The 23,277-nt window shown below is 40.4% G+C and overlaps 1 protein-coding gene across 1 annotated transcript in view; it reads left to right on the forward strand.

The window, feature by feature from the left end:
- DCDC2 (doublecortin domain containing 2) overlaps positions 1-23,277 on the forward strand; it is a 161,814-nt gene that overhangs the window by 113,992 nt on the left and 24,545 nt on the right. The window contains exon 9 of the mRNA XM_056132393.1: positions 22,231-22,331. Within this exon, the coding sequence (XP_055988368.1) occupies positions 22,231-22,331 (101 nt within the window). The remainder of the gene's footprint in view (positions 1-22,230; positions 22,332-23,277) is intronic.

A 23,277-nucleotide genomic window follows, 5' to 3' on the forward strand; every position in this document is an offset into this window, starting at 1 on the left:
TTCCCTCTAAGATTGGTTGCCTCCTACTTTGAACCCCATTAAAGGTGGTGCGGTACTCTAGGAGTCTGGGTTGGGTGTGTGGTATCAAGTGTCGCAGCTGTGTAGTTCAGGAATAGGTTCACTCATGAGTGAGGCTCAGCCCGAAGTTGGAGAGCAGCCATGAGCATGGTGGCGGTTGAGTTCTGGAGGTTTTCGGCTGCCGGGGCTGAGTCCCATGAGGTGGGGAAGGGTCCTCACTCCTGGGAGCCCCTAGTGCAACAGCCTGGTGTGGGGTCCAGTGGCATGGTTATGGCAAGTGTCATGCTATGCTTCCTTCTGAAAGAAAAGGACATGTGATCTGGATGGTGGTCAATGACAAGATTCTCTGGCTCCAGCCAGAGGTGGCTTATGGGCGTGCCCGCTGAGTTGCTGGAGACTGGGATGCGGACTTAGGTTTCCATTTCTCTGTCAAGTTTTCAGCTCTTCAGTCAGAAAGAATCACTTCTTCAGGTGCCATGAGATCTTCATTAGAGTGCTTATTATCTGAAATACTCTGTAGTGTGAACATACATCCTGTCTTTTGTTTATTGCTCTATTCTTAACACTGGCATTAGACCTGGATCACGGAGAGCAGCTGAGCATCAACCAAGAACTAAGAACTGAGCTGTCCATTGTCTGTTGTTGGTATGTTTACTAATTCAGTTATTATTTCACTGGATTCGGATGCTGAGGCATCATGCTTGGTTCTGTGCTCAGGAGTGACCCCCTGGTGTTGCTCTGGGGACCAGATGCAGTGCTGGGACCTGCCATGTGCCTTAACCTCTTTGCAGTCTCTGCAGGTCCAATTTGGAAAGACTCAATTTCCCTGATCTTTGCTAAGTGCCACTTCAGTATGATCATAGACAGTATGTTCATACAGCCACTATCGCTAGTTACAAATCCTCAGACTTTGGATAATTTATGAACAACGGTGCGCTTGGTATAATCCCTATGCCATGTAATTTATGACTTTTTTTTAGGCAAGGTAATAAATTCAAGAAATTAAGTCAGATGAATGTTTACATAGATTATTTATTTTAAATAGAAACTTCTTTGGGGGATTGTCTATCATTAGTACATTTATTTATTCAGTTATTATTTCACCAGTGTACCATCTCTGATAATTCTAAGGCCTTTCTAAAGGAAAACTAAACTTTTGCAACCTGCTTGGATATTGCTGGAGTGGATAAATTGGGACAGTGAGTCATTGCCTGATACACAGAAGGTAGGACTCCAGCCGCCAATTCAAAAAGGAACAATGAGGAATTTTGTTGACACAGGGTTAGCTCCGCTCACACAGTGGCTAACTTCTCCTCTGCCTTTTCGTGATCTTGTGGTCCAAGACCATTGCCTGTAACTTCATTATCTAGTTTAAAACTCTGCAGCTTAGAGACTATTTTAAATCAAAGCATAGTGTATTTCAATGTAAAATTGAGCTAGGTGAATATTCTTAGACTGATATTGATAATGAAATCAAGCCAGTTAGACAGGTTTCTGTATTATGAGATCCCTTCTTACCTAAAAGTTTACCCCAAGTTTTCTGTTAGAAGTATGTTAGATTGCATTTAAGAGCCACTGTTTTTTAATAAGGACATAGTGAATTTTTAGATACTTACCCTCACATAAAAACACAGCCTTTAGTCATTTTATTTTTAGAAAATGAAAGTTCAATTGTTGTACCCCTATCCCTAAAGGAGAAGATATTCAAAGAAGCACATTTGTTTGGAAGGAAAAATAGCTTTGGGTGTGTTGCAGCTTTGTTGCTTTTCTGTTTAAACAGTGATTAAAGTTTCAAATTATTTAGTTTTATATTCTAGTTTGTTCTACTCCCCATGGACATGCTATTATTATAATCTGGAGCCGACTTGTTATTCTCTTCTTATTTTTAATCTTTTCTGATGAAAATGTACATATATATGCATATATATGTGTATATATATGCTCTTAGAATTTCTAAGGAAACAGATGGTTTTTCAGAAATTCTTTACCCTGAAATTAAATCTTTTACTTTTCACTTTTGAGCTAAGAATAAAATTGCTATAGATGTTCTCATTCTGCTTATTAGCACGTTATACTCACATCTCATATTAACATTTTTATTTCCACTGGGATTTCTGATATAATCAGGTATGAAACCTGTGGTTATTTTGGCAATTATGCCTTTTATGGAAGGAATCCAACAGTTAAATCCTGAATGAGGAAAATATATCATTTCACTTCAACCTGAAAGAGGAATTATCCTAAAAGATTGTTAGAAGACTCGATAATAGGCTCAAATTTTACACAAAAAGCCCAGCTACAGTTCTCACGTTCTCGTTATTAAGAAAAATCTGATGAAATTCCTTTATTAATTCAGGTTCCTCCTTCTTGATCCTTTTCACATGAATTGTCCATTTTTTTTCAGCCGATAGTTCTATGTTCTCTGTTGCTCTTGCAAAACTTAACTTATGCCATTCTGCAATTTTGATTTATTTTAGAAAGTATGCTCTCTCTCTCTCCTTCTCATTTCCCTGAGTAATTTCAGAAGTCCTTGCCCTCTCTGACAAATCCTCCCTCTCCTCCCATCCAAACAGGATTTCTATTTCCATTTTTAAGTTTTGAACTTGCTTCTTCTCATTCTTAACTCTGAAGGCAGCTTGAGCATTCAAAAATAAAATAGCTCTCCTCTGTGACTTTTAAAATATGCATTTAAGTTTGGTCCACTAGGTCTAATTTGCAGTTGATTGCCTTCATAGAAGAAGGACTTCTTTTTTCTTTTCTCCTCCACTTTATTTAAATACCTTGGCTTACAAAGGTGTTCATGAGGCATTTGTTACAGTCATTCAATATTCCACCCCCAATTCTACCACCATTGTCACCTTCCTTCAACCATTGTCCTCATTTCCCCAAGCACCCCTCAATCCTGTCCCAGTTTTTAGGTCCCAAATAATTTATATTATATTACTTGTTGCCTCTAAATGGCTAATGGAATTATCAAAAAGAAATACTTTAGTAAAAAAAAATTGAGAAATTTGTTGTATCTCACAATGGGGGCATTAATTCCTTTATTTTTTTCTTTTTGGGTCTCACCTGAAGATGCACAGGGGTTACTCCTGGCTCGTGAACTCAGGAATTACTCCTGGAGGTGTTCAGGGGACCATATGGGATGCTGGAAATTGAACCTGGGTAGGCCACATGTAAGGCAAATGTCCTACCCGCTGTATTATCGCTCCAGCCCCAGGGGCATTAATTCCTTATCTGAGGCTTTACTCAGCTGTTGTTGCTAGTTGAGCCTTCAGTATTAATATTTTTGTTATTTGTGTCTAGTTGGCTTCTGGGTTACACTCCCATTCAGTCTGGTGTGATCCTACTGGGATGTTGCTATTGTATAATTTGGAGCTGTCACTCCAGAAAATCCAGATATTTAACTGGTCAGTGAGCTTCTTCAGTGGCAGTGGTGGAACATGGCTGTAGCTGCCAGGGTTTCAAGAAGTATCTTGGGGGTGGGTTGGAGGGAGCTTTCCCACCCCCACTCTGAGAAGGCCCAGAGTTTTGAGCCAAAAAAAAAAGCAACCTCTGGCGTACCTGAAATTTTCATCAGTTTGTCAGTTTGGCATCTCTGGAGCTGAGTCATGAGGTGGTGGAGTTCAGCTGTAGGCATAGCAGCAGCTTATGGTGTGTGAGTGTGGCTTCAACAGAGTAGGAACTCAGCCCATCCCCCTTCCAAGAGGGACTTCTTCCAAGCCCTTCTTCTTGGGTTTTGGTCTTGACACTGTACAATCTTGAGCAAGCTACTTGTTTATTTATAATTAAATGCAAGGCAAATTCGCTATTGCTGAGTTCCATTCCTAGCCCTTGGTCAACTTATTGAAATCTCGCATTCTTTATCCATAAAGTAGGATAAACTGCTACCTTCACAGGGTACCTGTAAGATGCATGCTTGACACAGTTCTTAACATAGCAGATCTTCAAACACAGTAAGTCCCTTTTGCCTCTGTGTGCTCCAGACCGAGTGTTCCAGATGGAGTGCTCAATACAGATTGAGTGTATATGGTTCAACCATGTTGGGAGAACCGAATAGGAAAAGATTTCATCTCCATAGGTCAATATTTAAATTGTCTATGATATGGTGCCTTTAGAGTACAGAAAACAAATGCAACAACTTTAGGAAAGTGTAAGACTTCAATGGGAGGTGCCTTTGAAGTTGTTCTGGAGGGAAGACAGACCAAGCATGGTGGCCCTGAAGAAACTGTGGAGAAAATGCACAGGAATAAAAGAGCATTGGTCCAGTTGAAGAGCAATGGGGGGAGAAAAACTGGGAAGTCACGCTGTGATAGTTCCTTTGGGGTTGAGGAGTTGAGTTGTAAGACATTGCATGGAGCATGTGGAAGTCACCATTGGGCGAATCTGGAATGGCCTCTGCAGACAGGAAGAGAATTATAGACTCAGCAGAGAACATAACAGGGAGGAGGAATTCAGGAAATGTAGCAGGGCAACAAAGAGAGAGGGTTTTATAAGCCTTTTCTTTTCTCCAGTAAAGTAGTTTTTAAGTTTCCTTTGATTTAGAAAACAATGTGTATCATGATTCAGTACACCCACATATGCCTGTCTCCTTTTGTTTTATGAAATAAAAGTTTTTTTGAAATAATAATTATCCTTACTGTGTGTTTTGCACAAAAATCACCATATAGTTTGTAAGATGTAATGAAAAATGAATACATATGGTCTTTTGTTCAAAAAACAAGAAAAATGTTCTATAAAAAGTACTTAAAAATACACATTTCCTTTCTTCCAGGATCTCACTCTTTTTGACTTGTCATGCTTCTTTTTAACTTGCTACTGTGATATTCTAAGTAAAGAAAAATTAAGCTAGAAATTGAAATTATTAAAGTAAAGAAGAATTCTTAACCAGGTTTTCTTTTATTTGTGAAGCAAGATACTTTTGAAAAAATTTTTATTTTTTTATTTTTTAAAGTAGTTCACAATATTTGATTACATTTAATATTTGAATACCAATTCCACCACCACTACACCTTTCCTCCACCATATTTTGGATGTTTCCATCCAAAACCCCAACCCCTTCCCTAAAGCAGAACCAAAATAATATATTTTGTATTGTTTGTTATGAAAAACTGTTGAAAATGCTACAAAAAAGTTTCCTTAGATGAAAGAGTGTGAAGATTGTTGTATTTCACCCAGGGGACATTAAGCCCTTCTGTAAGAGATCACTAACATATTGTTAAAGATTGAGCCTTGTGAGAGAGAGAACACAGGGGATTGCCCTGCCACAGAGACGGGGGGATGGGGGGATGGGGGTGGGAGGGATATTATCCATGGTGGTGGAAAATGGGCACTGGTGGAGGGATGGGTATCTGATCATTGTATAATTGAAACCAAAGCACAAAAAATTGTAAATCTACAACTTTAAAAAAAATAAAATAAAATAAAGGGGAAAAAAAAAAAAGATTGAGCCTTGTGTGCATATATATATGTATGTATATATATATATACATACATATATATCTGTAAAAAATATTTCCCTCTAAGATTGGTTGCCTCCTACTTTGAACCCCATCAAATGTGGTGCAGTACTCTGAGTATGGGTGGTGTGTGGTACAAAGTGTCCAGGAATAGGTCCACTCATGGGCGAGGCTTGACCTGAGCATGTCGAGAGTGGCCATGAGCCTGGCGATGGTTCAGTTCTGGAGGTTTTCGGCTGCCGGGGCTGGGTCTCAGGGGCAGTGAGGGGTCTCACCTGCCCCCCTTCAGGCATCCCGAATGAATCAGCCTGGTGCAGGGTCTGGTGGCATGGTTATTGCAAGTAAGATACTTTTTACTGATAAAATATTAGTTTATTATAGTGTTGGTAAGACGGTTATAATAGTGTTAATGTTTTTTATTCTCATGTACAAAGTTACCAGATCTCTACCCCCACTGTCCTGATATCTAGTCCCAGTAGCAAGATGCTTTTTATTAAGACTTACTTAGGTGTGAGGGGAGAGAAAAATAGGAAGTACATAAAAAGAGGATTTGTCAAGAGAGATGTTGGGTGTCTCCAGAGTGAAAAAAGCAAGGAGATAAAGAGAGAAGCCAGTGAGAATATGGGCTTGAAGACCCTAACCAGTTTTTGGAATGTTAGTTTTAAATGAAAATTATCGAAATATTTTACTCATATCTGGACTCAGCAAAAATAGTTTGTTTTGATTAATGCCTTCCCATGCATTTTATCATTCTTAGAACATGTATACTGTGTAATGCACTCAACTGTTGACTTCCACTCTCCAAATTAATGCAGTCTACCTAAAGTTTGGGAATGTCATTATTTTCTTTTGGTGTCATCATTTGCAGGGTAAGTGATTGGCTACTGTGGAGGAAGTAACAAGAAAGAATTGGACAGGAATTATCATTGATAATTTTTATCTCTTAGAACGCCTTTCTTTCTTGGAAGCACGTTTTGGTTTTAATAGAAAATGTGGTCTTTAGAGGGGAGCATCTCCACCATATTTTTTTTTTTGGCTTGGTCAATAGATTAATTACTGTCTTTGCAAAATCTCCATTAAAAATAAATCATGGTTTGATTTTATCTCTCATTAGCCCGCTCCTGAGCTCTGAGGAAACTTGCTTTCTTCTGGGCTAACCAGTTTTTGTTCTGGGCAAGAGGCATTTTGGGATGGTTCCACCTCTTCTTTTGAATTTCTCTCTTAGGTTTCTTCTCACAAACAGGATTGACCCGCGTAGCCACATGAACTTTCTTTCCCATCTGCTCCATCGTATCTGGAATGATGTTGTTCTTTATGTATAGAGAAAACTGTTTCTTATAAGCATTTTCATCTTCTTCCATTAGGTCGTGCCTATATTCTGCAACATTTTGCTCCATAATATTTCCAACATGGCCAACCCGAGTTCTATTCCTCCGCCCCTCTCAGAGAGCCCAGCAAGTTACCGAGAGTATCTCGCCCACATGGCAAAGCCTGGCAAGTTACCGATAACGTATTCGATATGCCAAACACAGTAACAAGTCTCACAATGTTACTGTGCCAGCTTGAGCAAATCGATGAACAATGGGAGGACTGTGACAGTGACCACTTGTATGTACATTTCATGACTTCATCTTTTCTAACATCTGCATAGGACTCCATTGTGTAGATGTCCCAAAGTTTCTTTATCCAGTCATCTGTTCTTGGGCACTCGGGTTTTTTTCCCCAGATTTTGGCTATTGTGAGCAGTGTAGCAATGAACAACCAGTGCTTTGTATATCCTTGATATCAACCCCTTATCAGATGGGTATTGGGTGAATATTCTTTTCCATTCTGTAGACTGTCTTTGTATTCTGGTCACTATATTTTTTGAGGTGCAGAAGCTTCTTAAGTTAAGATAGTCCCATTTGTTTATCTCTGTTTCCACTTGGTTGGTCAGTGGAGTGTCGTCTTTGAAGATACCGTTAGTCTCAATATTGTGGAGGGTTTTGCTGACCTTGTCTTCAATGTACCTTAGGGATTTTGGCCTGATGTTGACATCTTCAATCTATTTTTTTGCTTATTGGGTCACACCCAGCGATGCTCAGGGATTACACCTGGCTCTGCATTCAGGAATTACCCTTGGAGGTGCTCAGGGGACCACGTGGGATGCTGGGAATCAAACCCGGGTCGGCCGTGTGCAAGGCAAATACCCTCCCCGCTGTGATATTGCTCCAGCCCCTCTTTAATCCATTTTGATCTGACTCTTTTGCATGGTGTTAGGTCAAGGTGTAAGCCCATATTTTTTTGCATGTGGTTGTCCAGTTATGCCAGCACTATTTGTTGAAGAGGTCTTCCTTGTTCCACTTCACATTTCTTGCTCCCTTATCAAAGATTAGATGTTCATACATTTGGGGTTGTGTGTACAGATGTTCCACCCTGTTCCATTGGTCTGTGGCCCTGCATTTGTTCCAGTACCATACTGTTTTAATTATTACCACTTTGTAGTAGAGTTTGAGGTTGGGGAGGGTAATGACTCCCCACGTCTTTTTCCCAAGAATTGCTTTAGCTATTCATGAGCATTTGTTGTTCCATATGAATTTCAGGAGTGCTTGATTTATTTCTTTGAAGAATTTTATGGGTATCCTTATAGGGATCGCATTGAATCTGTATAATGCTTTGGGGAGTTTTACCATTTTGACAATTTAATTCTTCCTATCCATGAGCAGGGGATATGTTTCCTTTTCCTCATGTCCTCTTTTTTCTCATAGAGTAGCGTTTTGTAGTTTTCATTGTAGAGGTCCTTTACCTCTTTAGTTAGGCTGATTCCAAAATATTTGATTTTCTGGGGCACGAATGTGAACGGGATTGTTTTTTCATGTCACTTTCCTTTGTTTCATTATTTGCATATAGGAAGGCCATGGATTTTTGGGCATTAATTTTATAGCCTGCGACTTTACTGTACAGGTCTATTGTTTCTAGGAGTTTCTTGGTAGAGGATTTAGGATTCTCGAGATATAGTATCATATCAGCTGCGAATAGTGAGAGCTTGATTTCTTCCTTTCCTATCTGTATGCCTTCAATGTCTTTTTCTTGCCTAATCGCTATTGCAAGTACTTCCAGTACTATATTGAACAGAAGTGCTGATAGTGGCCATCCTTGTCTTGTCCTCGATCTTAGAGGAAAGGCCCTTAGTTTTTTCCCTATTGAGGATAATTCTTGCCATGGGTTTGTTGTAGATGGCTTTGACTATCTTGATTAAAGTACCTTTGAAACCCATTTTGGTGAGAGTTTTCATCATAAACGGGTGCTGGATCTTGTCAAAAGCTTTCTCTGCACCTATTGATATGATCATATGGTTTTTATCTTTACTTTTGTTGATATGATGGATTATGTTGATTGATTTCTGAATGTTAAACCATCCATGCATCCCTGAGATAAATCCCACTTGGTTGTGGTGTATGATCTTTTAAATGAGCTGTTGGATTCTATTTGCTAATATTTTCTCGAGGATCTTCGCATCTGTGTTCATCAGGGATATTGGCCTATAGTTTTCTTTGTTGGAGGTGTCTTTGTTTGCTTTTGGTGTTAGGGAGATATGTGCCTCACAAAAGCTGTTTGGGAGAGTGTCTGCTTTTTCAATTTCCTGGAAAAACTTTAGGAGAACTGACAACAGGTCTTCTTTAAATGTTTGGAAGTATTCACTAGTGAATCTATCTGGGCCTGGGGAAGACTTTTGATTACAGTTTCAATTTCCTTGATATGAGTGGGTCTATTCAGGTATTCCAAGTCTTCTTGGTTCAATCTTGGGAGATTATAGGAATCCAGAAACATTTTTTCTAGGTTCTCTTGTTTTGTGGCATACAGACTCTCAAAGTAGTCTCTGATGATCTTTTGAATTTCAATGGTTTCTGTGGCGATGTGCCCCTTTTCATTTCTGGTTCGGTTTATTAAGGTTCTCTTTCTTTGTGAGTCTTGCCAGTGGTTTATCAAACTGGTTTATTTTCTCAAACAACCAGCTCTTGGTTTTATTGACTTTTAGTATTTTTTTTTTTTTGGTTTCCATGTCTTTAATTTCTGCTCTAAGTTTTATTATTTTTTCTATCAGCCAAATTTGGGTTCCTTTTGTTGATCTTTTTCTAAGATCTTGAGCTGTGAGGTCAAGTTATCTATGTAGGCCCTTCCTTCCTTCCTTAGGAATGCTTACAAAGCTATAAATTTTCCTCTTAACCCAGCTTTAGCTGTGTCTCATAGGTTCTGGTAGCTCGTGTCTTCATTCTCATTTGTTTCCAGGTATCTTTTGATTTCGTCCTTGACTTACTTTCTGATCCACTCATTGTTCAACATTGAGTTGTTTAATTTTCAGGTGTTTAATTTTTTTCTCCGTGTCTTTGTGTGATTTGCTTCTATCTTCAGCGCATTGTGGTCTGAAAAGATTGTTGATACTATTTCTATCTTCCTGATTCTATTGAGGTATGTTTTGTGGCCTAGCACATGGTCTATTTTGGAAAATGTTCTGTATGCACCAGAAAAGAATGTGTATTCTTTCTTTTTGGGTTGTAAAGCCTTGTATAGGTCTATTAGCTCTCTCTCTTCTATTTCTTCCTTCAAAGCCAATCCTTGATGAGTTTTGTTCTTGTTGATCTAGCCAGAGGTAAAAAAGACATCTAAGGGGTTCTCCTTTGTATGTGATGTTGAAGTCTCTGACTACTATTGTGTTGCCAGCAATGTCCTCCTTAAAATCTGTTAGCAGTTATTTTAAGTATTTAGCTGGTCCCTCATTAGGTGCATATACATTTAAGAGTGTGATTTCTTCCTGTTGTACGTATCCCTTGATAAATAGAAAATGGCCTTTGCTGTCCTTTCTAATCTTTTTCAACCTGAAATTTATGTTGTCAGATACTAGTATTGCCACCCCAGCTTTTTTGAGGGAGCTGTTTGCTTGCAGGATTGTTTTCCATCCTTTGAGTCTATGTTTACTCTGACTGTTCAGATGAGTTTCTTGTAGACAGCAGAATGTTGGTTTCAGTTTCTGGATCCATTTTGCCACTCTGTGTCTCTTTATCGGTGCATTTAGACCATTGACATTGAGAGAGATTATTGTTATGGGGCTTTGTGTCATCTTTCGCTAGGGGATTGGTTGTACTTATAAGTTTTTTCTTCTTATCTTACAGGAGCATCTTTAATCATTCTTTTAGGTTTGGTTTTAAGACTATGAAGTTCCTGAGCTGTTGTTTATCTATAAAATGGTGTATCATTCCATTGAATTTGAGTGAGAGTTTAGCTGGATAAAAATACTCTTGGTGAGGTGTTCATTTCTTGAGTTTTTTTCATTATATCCCACCATTGTCTTTGGGCTTGGAGGGTTTCCTCTGATAGGTCTGCTGTAAATCTAAGGGGTTCTCCTTTGTATGTGATTTTCTTCTTTCATCTTGCTGCTTGCAGTATTGTGTCTCTATCCACGTCATCCATCATTCTGACTATGATATGCCTTGGAGTGTTTTTATTAGGGTCTCTTTTAGCTGGAACCCTTCTTGCTCCTTGGATCTGGATGTCTCCATTCTTTAACTTTAGGAACTTTTCAGCAATGATTTCTTTCACTGTGGCTTTTTCATTGGAGTTGCTTCCCTGTCCTTCTGGTACGCGGATGATTCTAATGTTGTTCCTTTTAGCATCATCCCCTAGGTCTCTGATTTGCCTTAGAGCTATTTTGAGGTCTTTTCCCATTGTTGTTGTCTATATGATTTCTGTTGCTCATCTCCAAGCTCACTGATTCTGCCTTTGGCTATAGTCATTCTACTGCTGAGGGCACCCACTGAGGTTTTTAATTTCATCTACTGAATCCTTTATTTGTGACACTTCTTTTTGTAGCTTTCTTATTTCTGCTCTCATTTTTTCCTGTATCTTCTCGACTATTCGTTCCACTGTTTCTTTCATTTCTTCCTTTAATTTTCTGGATGTCTCCTCCATTGATTCTTTAAGTAGTTCCTTGAGCATTTCATCCTCAGCATTTCATCTCAGAATTCTTCATTAGAGAGAACATATTTGTGGGTAACCCCTGTTGAGAATTCGGGACTCTTTTCTTCGTCCTCTCCTTGTAGTGGAGATTTGCGCTGTTTCTTCATGCTATTGTGGCTGTATAGAGGTAAAACCTTCAAGTTTGTTAGCACTGTTCCCTCTTATTGCGGGAAAGGATTCTGAATAAGGCCGGTTGATAGTGGTCATCCTTCTCCCCTTCTAGAATATGTCCTTCCTCTCAGGCGTTATTCTGTGGCTTGTGACAGGCATCTAGTGAAGTATTGGAGGAGATGGTCTTTTATATTAGGCTTGTACAACTTCTTGCATACTGGTCATTTGTTAAGATTGGAATAGGCCAGTGGATTATTGTCATATTGTGGTTGAGGCGGCCAAGAGTTTTTCCACAAAATTAGGTGATAAAGGCTGGGATGTGAGCTGAAAGTGCTGGGAGTGGGAAATATAACTGTCACCACACAGAAGGCCACGCCTACTTTTGAGGAGGCCACGCCCCCTACATGGGAGGCCACAGTCCCAGCCAGTCCCAGTGACTAGCTGACCTAGGAACCTGCAGAGCTGGGTGAACCATGAGGTGGTGGGCGGGTGGTCCGCCGAACCTGGGCAGGCATTCCCCAAAGTCTCCTCCGGCTGCCCAGTGGTGGGGACACGGGGCAAGGTGTGGGACAGGGACACACTCACCTACAAACCTGCAGAGAGGGCTGGCACCGCTATGAGCCCAAGTGATTTTAAATAAAACTCGGTAAACATTTCAGAAAAAAAATCTTACAAATGTTTTTATTTACAGCAGTTTCTTGAATTATATAATTCTTTGCACAGTCAAAGAAGATATACTAAATTGAGTTTATCATTACTTCCATTTTATGTTAAGATGGGAGATTAATCACCGATCAAAGTTAAGTCACATCTTTAACAAGGCGTTAACTTGGATAAAAATTTGTCACCTTGTTCAAAAATTTTTATGAAGCAGCTATAAACACCTGAAATGCTAAGCATTCAAGAGAGCCCACTTTTTTTTTCTGGGGGTGGAGGGGGGAGATTGGGGAGGAGCAATCTCCAGAAGCAATGACCCAGCCCTGCTCATTCCTGGTGGTGCTCAGAGTATCACACTATGGACCGAGAATTATACCAGGATCCTCAGCATGCTCGAGTGGGCCCAGTAACGTCTCCATTGGAGACTTTTGTTGTTACTGTGTTTGGCATATCAAATATGTCACGGGGAGCTTGCCAGGCTCTGCTGTGCGGGCGAGATACTCTCGGTACTTGCCGGGCTCTCCGAGAGGGGCGGAGGAATCGAACTCGGGTCGGCCATGTTGGCTGCGTGCAAGGCAAACGCCCTACCGCTGTGCTAGCACTCCAGCCCAAGCATTAGTCCCCTGTTATCTCTATCATTTTTTTTTCATCCGAAAAGGGATTAGTAGGTTAAATAAGTTTGGTATCTTCTGGCTTTGGTAAATGTACTCAGATTTGCTCTGTTATTCTCAGTCCCACCTATCTGATAAATACTATTAAACATCAGAATTTATATAGGTTATAAAATAATTGATTCATGAATGCAACATTTTATAACCATGTTGTACGGTGAACATTTCTGATTTTGATGAAAACCTAAAACATTTGTGTCTAAAAGATTAAAGAGGAAACATTTGAGATAAGACTAAAATTATCTGTGATCTAGGGAAATCGATAATAAAACCACGTTTGCTTTCTGTCAACATTTAGAAAAAAATTGTTACTCCTATTTGAAGTCGTTAAACTAGCCACGGTGGTTAAGATCGAGTCTTGTCAAAGAGTTAATTAATTGTCAAATTTAAACATCAATTGTGTAACAGAAGACACTTAATGCCATGGAGTGAGAGTTAGGGAATAGAAAGAAGTCAAATATTTCACACTGCAGTTAAGAACATGCAGCCTATATGAGCCGTTATTTTCATGTGATGTTAGAAATTGCCATCGGAAAATACCACTTGTGATATTCTTGTGTCTGTAAAGCGTTTCCATTTGAGGTTATGGGCAATAATGAAGTGATGGGGAAGATTAGTGATTAAAAACATTTGGGTTATATTGCTGTACTAAATTAGACACGCTCAGAACATTAGCTGTTATTTGATTAGTTTTTCATTTTTTCCTAATGATTATAGACTTCAAGTCAGAGGAGTCTTGTGAGGAGGGATAGCGTACAGTTGTAACCACGAGCAGAGGAAGACGAATCAATGTCTGCTCATAAAAAGTGCTCCTGCCCTGGTACCCTTTCTCTTGGACTCAGCTTTCTACTGGGCTTGCCTTCTGGGGTTTGTTCCTTAAATTTCAATGAGATGCTGTGACGACAACTGTATTGATGAGTTACAACAGAAGTCACTTCATACAAATTCAGCTTCCATTAATGTTAGCTAAAGAAAATGACTTTCATGTCATCCTACTTTTGATGTCAATTCTTCCTTTAGTTGCTGGAATGCATTTTTGGGTCAGAGAGATAGTACAGTGGGTAAGGTGCTTGCCTTTCACATGGCCAGCCTGGGATCAATCCCTAGCACCCCAAATGGTCCCCTGTGCACCGCCAAGAGTGATCCTTGAACACAGAGTTGGGAGTGATTCTTGAGCATTGCTGGGTGTGGTCCCAGCTTCCTAACCCCCCAAAGAGTATGTTATTTTCCTTGCAAATAGATCTTTATATTAATTTTCTTGTTAATATATCAAGTCCTGAAAGGCACGGAGCTTCATATTTCCTATGCTTTTCTCAGTAATCTACTGTGTTTAATGAGCTGTTTGTTAAAATTAACATTTTGTTTTTAATTTAACATGTTTATGAAGCACGCTCAGTCATAAATCATGGCAAACTGTTTACAGACACATTGAGCTTTCTTTCTTTTTTTTCTCCATAGAGCTTCTAGCCTAACAGCTAGTATTTTCATAAAATATGTAGATCTGGACTTTTATTTTTCTTCCTATTTATCCTGATAGGTTGCAATCAGTTTCAAACACTGAACCTATTTTTATTTTACTGTTTTATAATACTACTTGGAAATGATTGTGAAAGAATTGTAGGCAGTGCGTGAGGGCAGCTCCTCCCTACTCTGTGCTCTGGAGTTGTTCCTTGGTGCTTGGGTGCCTGAAGGGGCTCAGGGCATCATGTGCTGCTGGGATCAGACTGGAGTCATTCGCGTGCTAGACAAGCACCTTAGTTTCTTGTATTATCTTTCTGGACCTTCCTTTCTTTTCTAATGACAAGTCACATGTGTACAGTTAATTAAGCACGAGAGAATAGTAACCTCTTATACCCATGATTCATCACATTTTATTTTGCAGTATTTCAAAACAAATCATAGATATCCCCACCCCTTCTCTCCCATCCCCCCCCCAAAAAAAAACTTTGGTTTAAATCTTTAGCAGATAAGAGTTTTAATCTTTTAAATATTTGTTGTATGTATGTATATTTACATACTTATATGGCTTCCAGGTAGTTCTAACATGCAACAAAATTAGTAATTCCTTAATCCATATTTGTTTCAGTGTTTTCAGTCATCTTGAAATTGTCTTTTTACAGGGACTGGAGAGATAGACATGTGAGACTATATCCAATAAATAAAATTGCTAGACTTCAAAATGGATCATCATCTGTTGCGTATATCATTCATTTCTTAGCAACTTTTCTTTAAGAATGTTTAGGAGCAGTGCAGCACTATTAATCTGAAAATATGGACACACTGGAACAAGGGGATGCTTTCATTCATGTGTTCTAGTTGCCAAAGACTTTAAAGAACACCAGCATTTGCTTCCCATTTCTGGAGGAGAAACAGATTCTTATTTATTCAGAAATGCACAGTGCTTATATGACTATCCTACCTCAGCAGTCCCACTTCCATTTTTTAAGGCAATAAAATTCATAAGGGATAAGTGAAAAATAATTGAGGAGCATTTTCATTTTTACTAGAGTGTTTGTTATTGCTTTACTGGGTAATATACACTAAAATGTTCTATTCATGATTCAAAGGGAAAAGATTAGCGTTGAATTTGGGTATAGAGTGCATCCAAGCGTTGAATTTGATCCTTAGTGGAGTAATTGAATGAGAGCAGTATTGTGTATCAAATTTATCCTTGCTTTTTAGTTTGTTAGCAAATGGCTTTTATTAGGAAGGTTTTAGGGTGGGGGAAGATGGGGGGAGCTTAATTGCTTTTCTTTTGGCATATGTAAGGGTGTGGGAGGATTGTGCTGGTTTTTTTTTGCACCTTGTAGGGAGTGAGAACAAGAAAAAGTGGCAGTTTAAGGCGAACAAAAGGCAGTTGGGGCTCATAGCAAGTTTCATGACTTGGTTTCATTAGTCAGGTGACAGGAAGTGGGCTGGCCACTCTTCCCAGCAGGTGCCTACAGGAGTCCAGGAAGGATGACTGGCAGTGACTTTTGCCAGGACCTTTCTTCTGGACCACACATTTTGGACACATGATATGAGGTTTCCTAATGCTGCTATCACAGATTGCCACCCATTTGTGATTTAACACACAGGTAGATTATCTTACAGTCCGGAGATGAGAACCCTCATCTGGTCTTCTCTGGGGGCATCAATTAGCATTAACAGGGTGTGGCTTCTTCTAGAGACTCTGAGTTTAGCTGTGGCTTTTCCAGTTTGGAGAGGTACTCTGTAATCGGGAGATTCTCACAGTGGTTCCTGAATTCTGTCTTAAGTGGCATCTTTCTGACCGGGGTCTTCTGCCTCTTATTTTGCTTTCGCAGTGGCTCACAACGATAAGAATGGTAACAACAAACCCCATTTCAGGTCAGAGCATTGGCCACCTTGGCTTCCCGGTGCTGTGCAGTGAAACGTATTTAGTTTTAGAGGATTCAGATAAAGATATCTTGTAAAAGGGGCTATTACTTTACATGGATTTGACTCATTTGTGGACCCCTGTGTAGGTCACCTGCCCCTGCACCTGGCTATCCTCACTGGGGCCCCTTGGAGGGGGGAGGGTTGAGTTTCTCCCCTCCCCCCGCTTCAAGCAGAGCCCCAGCAGCTGAGGACCTCTGGAGCCAGCCACGGCCATGCTCGGACCACTCTCCACACGTCTGGATGGGTCTCATGCATGAAAGAACTGGCAGAGGAACCCAGGCATGCGGGTCCCGGGGCTGAGGTCTCCAAGACTACTCGGACTGGGCCTGGGCCTTCTCCACCCAGAAAACCCATCTTCCAGTAGGTAGGCGTCACACCCACTGGCTGCCGACAGTGCCAGGTTGGTCCCATCAACGGCCAAGACACAGAGACTATAAAACCCAGCTCTCAGAAGCACGCGGCCGCGTTCTCGGATATCCTACCCGCATGGCAGAGTCTGGCAAACTTCCTGTGTCATACTCAATATGCCAAATACCAGTAACAATGATGGGTCTCATCCTCCTAATCCTGAAAGAGCATTGAAATGGCTCTTTTAAAATCTCCGGGCTAGGTAGAAGGAGACGTTACTGGTGCCTGCTGGAGACAATTGATAAACAACAGGATGATTGTGATCGTGATCTTGATCGTGTAGGTCACCTACTGAGAAATGGGTTGAGATAGCAATTTGAATAACTGTGTGGCTACTGGACTTGGACATTGAAGGATTTCCCAGGACTAGAATAACAAGAAGCTGCCAACTATGTGAAAAAAGAAGAACAAACATTCTAGAAAGAATAGAACTTCCTGGTTCTGTGGGAGAAACTGAGTGCAGAGATTATTGAGTGAAGAAAAGTGGTATGAAATGTGATCCTGGGGGATTTAGTGCCAGCTCTTGCCTCTGTCTGCCATAGTATTTGTGTAATTTATTATTATTGGACTATACTGGTGGGGTAGGTGGTGTTGGAACGTTGGGTGCATGAAACCTTACCAGTGATAGCATTATAAATCAGAATGCTTTAAATAAAAATTTGAAAAACTGCTTGACTTGTGTGTAGGTGATGGTACTAGATGGAAACAGTGTAAGGAAATAGGCACTAAAATATAATCTATTACAACAGCTAATCCAATAGTGATAGTGGTTTAGACAGACTGATGCACTATTTTAGCACTGTTCATCGATTTGCTTGGATAGGCACCAGTAACGTCTCCATTGTGAGACTTGTGGTTACTGTTTTTGGCATATCGAATTTGCCACGGGGAACTTGCCAGGCTCTGCCATGTGGGCGGGCTACTCTCGGTAGCTTGCCGGGCTCTCCCAGAGGGACCAGAGGAATCTAACCCAGGTTGGCTGCGTGCAAGGCATATGCCCTACCCACTGTAGGACAGTGGGGTTAAAATAATGCTCGTAGTTTTTTTTTGAGGGGGGGAAGGGCAGGGTGCTTCTCCTAAGCAGTACTTAGGGGTCCTGGGAGCCATCAGGCACCTACTTTTGGTGATTAATGATACAACGGCAATGATACAGTGGTTTCACATTATGATACAAAATTACCAACTTGAAGCTGTAGCGATAGTATAGTCGGTAGGGTGCTTGCCTTGCACATGGCCGACCCAGGTTCGATTCCCAGCATCCGATATAGTCCCCTGAGCACCGCCAGGAGTAATTCCTGAGTGCAAAGCCAGGTGTAACCCCTGAGCATCGCCAGATGTGACCCAAAAAGCAATAAATAAATAAATATGAAAAAAACTAAATGAAATAAAATTACCAACTTACTGAGCAAGTTCAAACTAGCAGTGAAAGTGCTAAGTTTCTGAAATTCTTGAAGACTATTACCATTGACCAAGACCTTGATAGTTATGTAGATTTGTGGAATCTCTCCTGGCGCAGCATATGTGTATTCAGTTTTTAATTATTTCTTTTCATCCAGAGAGCCTGTCTGCAGTTGCTTTTTTACATTGGTAGGAATGGTGTTGACAGGAAGGGAATGTATTCTCATTGTATCATCATCTTCTAATTATTTTCCATCATAGTTTGGTCTTGGTAATTCTTTGCCATTGAATGATTTCCAATTTCTGGTTTATAGCCCACTTTTCTCTTTCTTTTTTTTCACTTTTTTGGTCCGTGCCTTGCAGTGCTCAGGGATCATTCTTCGTACTACTCCAGGCATCATCTATGGTATAGGGAATTGCTTTGCCCACTGCCCTATGGCTCTGCCCTCACTACTGGACTCCCAACAAGCACTTCGGCTCACTGATCTTGATTGACTGGGTGAACTGTATGCACAAATTATGTTACAAATAATACTCTGTTATGAATAATACAAATGATTGCTCAAAGTTTGGTGTTTATATAACTATATTTGCTTTATGTGCTTAGTTAATTTTAATAAGCATCTTCAAAACCTGTTACACTAGCATTGGTCAGGGCACTGGACTTAGAAAGATGCAGATTTACCTGTCAGTTGAACAGAATCTGCCCTATCCATGCAAAAAAGTGTATCTTATCCATTAAGGTGACATAAGAAGTGCCTGATATTTCAAGTAAAAATAACTTAAAAATTATATATACAGTGAGATTCCAATATTATGAATCTTTCTCTCTCCCTTTTTCTTTCTGTGTGTGTATGTGTATGTGTGTGTGTATGTGTGTGAGAGAGAGAGGGACAGAGAGACAGAGACAGACAGAGACACAGAGAGAGACAGAGAGACAGAGAGAGACAGATATTAGAGAATTTAGACATAGTGATTTTCTCTGGAACATGAGCTTAGAAGATGTTTATGTTTATTTTCTTCATAATTCAAATTCTCTGAAATATGACTGATGTTAACAATTTACAATCAGAAAATGTTATTTCAAACTATTTCCCCTAGAAGCTTGCTTTTTAATTATATATAACACTTAGTGTAAAAGTGAAAATCTTAGTCGATCTTTTTTTAAAATTTATTTTATTTTATTTTTTACTTTTTTGGTCACACCTGGCGATGCTCAGGGGTTACTCCTGGCTCTGCACTCAGGAATTACTCCTGGCAGTGCTCAGGGGACCATATGGGATGCTGGGAATTGAACCCGGGTTGGCTGCGTGCAAGGCAAACGCCCTAGCCTCTGTGCTATGACTCCAGCACCCCAAATATTCTTTCACTGAGAACTGTCGAATGAAGACCGCGTGGCCGCCCACCTTCCAGATGGTCAGACTTCTTCGTGAAGATCATGAACGATCGGTTTGAGGCCCTTCATGTTCCCGGAGCGAACAGATGCCATTGGGCTACACTAGCACGCGACAGGGACAAATGAAGACATTACTGGCGCCCGCTCAAGCAAATCGACGACTAACGGGAAGTTAAGTGATTAAGTGATTAAGTGAGAACTGTCACTGTCCTCCCGTTGTTTATCGATTTGCTCGAGGGGGCCGAGTAGCGTCTCCGTTGTTAAAATTGTTACTGTGTTTGGCATATCGAATACGTCACGGGGAGCTTGCCAGGCTTTGCCATGCAAGCGAGATACTCTCGGTAGCTTGCCGGGCTCTCCAAGAGGGGCGGAGAAATCGAACTCGGGTCTGCCAGGTTGGCCGCGTGCAAGGCAAACACCCTACCCGTTGTGCTATCGCTCCAGCCCAGTCCTAGTTGATCTTGTGTCACCTAAGTTCTGTGGTCCTTCCTTTGGTGGCACCAATTGTCTGGATTCTGTTCGGACCTTCATTTCTTGCTCTCTTCTGCTGACTGGCCGTGCAGGTCACTTCTCTGATGAATAAACGTTCCCCATGTCTCAGACCCACACGTTCATCTTTGCTGTCTCTCTCTTCATCACTTTATAGTGTTGAATTGGGTTGATTTGTCCTTTGGCTGTTTATATCCTTATGGCCATTTTCACTCTAGTGCATTTTCAATTTTATTTTGTTATTATTGATCTTATTCTTTTTTTTTTCTGGTGAAATGTTTATTCTAAAACACATCTGCGAGCCATTTGTAGTTCTGCTTAGATATGGTTAAACATTTCATTGCATCTGAGTCCTAAAAATATATTCCTTTAATATCCGCAGGCTTCTCTTTGTAGCCTCTTTGAAAGCCAAGTGCGACATTTGGATGCAAAAGTGTCATCAAAAAGTTCAGTGCAGAGACAATAACCCGTTTGTTGAGCCTCTGAAGGTTCCCCTCAGGGACAATTTGTGGCCGACTGTGATTGTTGTCTTTTAAGAAAATTCAGAAGTAGAATTGCAAACCCAATATGCCTAATGTTTAAGTCTTTACATGAGTTTAAAGATAATATATGATAAATGGTGTAACCCAAGTTAATTTGACATGGAGATAAACTTGGGTAGCTTATTTTTTAAAAAGGGTAGCTTTGTTTTTTTTTTTTAAAGGTGAGTAAAGGAGCTAACATTCTAATTACAAAAAAAAGTAACCACAGTGGAAAATGTTTTCATTAGAAGCAATAAAAGGGCGTTTCCTTCTTTCTTTCCTCCCTCCCTCCTTTCTTTCTTCCTTCTTCCTTCCCCTCCTTCCCCTTCTCCCTCCCTCCCTCCCTCCCTCCTTCCCCTTCCTTCCTTCCTTCCTTCCTTCCTTCCTTCCTTCCTTCTTTCCTTCCTTCCTTCCTTCCTTCCCTCCCTCCTTCCCCTTCCCTCCCTCTCTTCTTCCCCTTCCCTCCCTCTCTTCTCCATCCTTCCTCCCTTCCCCTTCCTTCCTTCTTTCCTCCCTTGCATAACACTCTGCTATAACCCTTACCTATTGTGACACATAGCTTGTAGTACCTTATCGGAGGTACTCATCTATTTCTGTCTACTCATTGATCTGTAAGCGACTTGATGGAACAGTCTACATCTCATTTGCATCTGAGGCTTGTTCCTTCCTTATAATTGGTCCTCAATGAACGGAAAAATGTATTTTACATTTAATTAAGAGTGACTGACTTCAGAAGCTTGACAGCATGCAAGTATTAGTATGTGAATCGTGCTAAAGGGTTGTGCGCCGGGAAACCGGCTTGCATTAGAGAAATCGAGAAGGTTTTAAGACAGAAGATAAAAAACACATTTTCTCAACTGCAGGGGTAATCAAATACTGTAATAGATTCCCAGAGAAGGAGGTAAAATCTCCGTCCCTGGAGATCCTTAAAAATTGGAAAGAGAAAACATCTGTGAGGATGACTGAAGCCTTAAATCTGTCTTGAAGCAAGTAGATAGACACAATGACAAATGATTCTGTGATTCTTTGATTATTTGGCCTGGACACGAAAAGGGCCAAATAAGCCACTTCAAATATGGAAAGCGGCCGTTATTGCTTTCTATAAAAAAATAGCGCCCAGCGCTTAAGCGGAAGGCTTCTGCACTTAGGTTACATTTAGAGTTAGGGATTTGAAGACTTAGGGTGACAGTCTTTTGCAAAGGAGAAGACTGATTTGTTTGAGATGATCCAATCACAGTAAAAGTATTTTTTTAAAAAATGTTAGGGTGAATTGAAAAAATTATTCCAATGCATTAGATTCGGTGTACTGCATTCTTCTGGGGGAAAGGCGAACATTTGGGAGTGGTATTTTAATGCACTGGGCATCGTCACTGCTTCGTGTCTAGCACTAGTAGAGAGCAGAGGTAATCTTCATGAAGTCCTTAGTACAGGGTGAATGTGGGAGTAGTAAACCAGCAACCAAGGGGCAAGGAGTTGGAGGCTCTGTTCTACTGTGCCCTGTCAGCCTTGCTTTTGGCAGAGTACTTTTATCCCCCAGAAAAGCTTCAAGAAAAATCGTGGGGAGGGGACCTACATACAGCCTCTCAGTCCAGAGCAAGCTAAAACAAGTACCCGATTTATCAACCAGTCAGGAGGCATTTGATTGTAATTTCAACATTTGGCCACACGATGTCACAGTTGCATTTTGGTTTCCCCTGTATTTGTCTCAGATGACGGGATTTTCAAAGCCGGAGCTGAGCGATCGGAAACGCGGGGGGCAGCAGAAATCCAAGAAGATGAAGAGACTCAGGTTGAGGTTCCAGTCGACCAGGTATTCGCCTTGCTACACCTTCTCAAAATATGGATAAGCCAAATTCCCACTCTCTTCCTTTCAAGTTGTGTGTTAACTGCTTCTCACGGCCCCCTCACCTTTATTCAACAAACCCTCTCCTTTGTGCCAGCACAACCCAATGATCAAATAATAATAATAAAAAAACCCTGTTAGTTCTTTCTGGTGCTCCTAAAAGAATAGCTATTTGCACTGTTTTCCAAATCATTTTCATGGCAAACGTTATGTCTTTAGTAAATGGCACGGAAGGACCTGGTGTTTGGGGTTAGGTAGGAGAAATAAAGTGGAGAAGGTCTGATTCAAGAGTCTCGACTCAGTTATTAATCTCTAAAAGAGATCTTCCATTTTGAAAATCAGTTTTAAAAATGCCAAAAGGTTTTTTTTTTTTTTTTTTTTGGGATAGGGTGCTTAAATGGTTGTCATTGGGATTTGTCTTTTGGTAAGGAATTACACCTATAAATGCAACTCAAATGTTTGCTAAGTGTGTGCTGATTTTCTCTCTCTCTCTCTCTCTCTCTCTCTCTCTCTGTGTACATGCACTATTATAGAAGGGACTAAATGTTAATTCTTCCTGAATGATGCGAGGCATAAAAGTCAGTTCAGCATTTTAATACAATTCAACCATCTTCCTCACAATTAATTCTAAGGGGAGGACTGGAATTTAGGTAATGGGGAAGAAATCATAGTGCCAGGCTCAAGGGAATGAGAAATCACTAGAGGATTTCTGCCTGTTCTTATGCGAAAGCAAATTCCACAATCCAGCAAATTCCACAGATGATCTTCTCAATTGTATTTGCCTTAACAATGTGAAGTCGCTGCTTGGTTATTCCAGAAGCACTTACTGTCAGCACCAGCTCCCCAGTGAAGAGCTAATGTGTTAAAAGTCACACTGATTTCAGAAATCCAATTTATTAACCAGGTTCAATGA

Source organism: Sorex fumeus, unplaced genomic scaffold (assembly GCF_029834395.1).
Source record: "Sorex fumeus unplaced genomic scaffold, SorFum_2.1 ptg000094l, whole genome shotgun sequence".
In the NCBI taxonomy this organism is placed as follows: Eukaryota; Metazoa; Chordata; class Mammalia; order Eulipotyphla; family Soricidae; genus Sorex; species Sorex fumeus.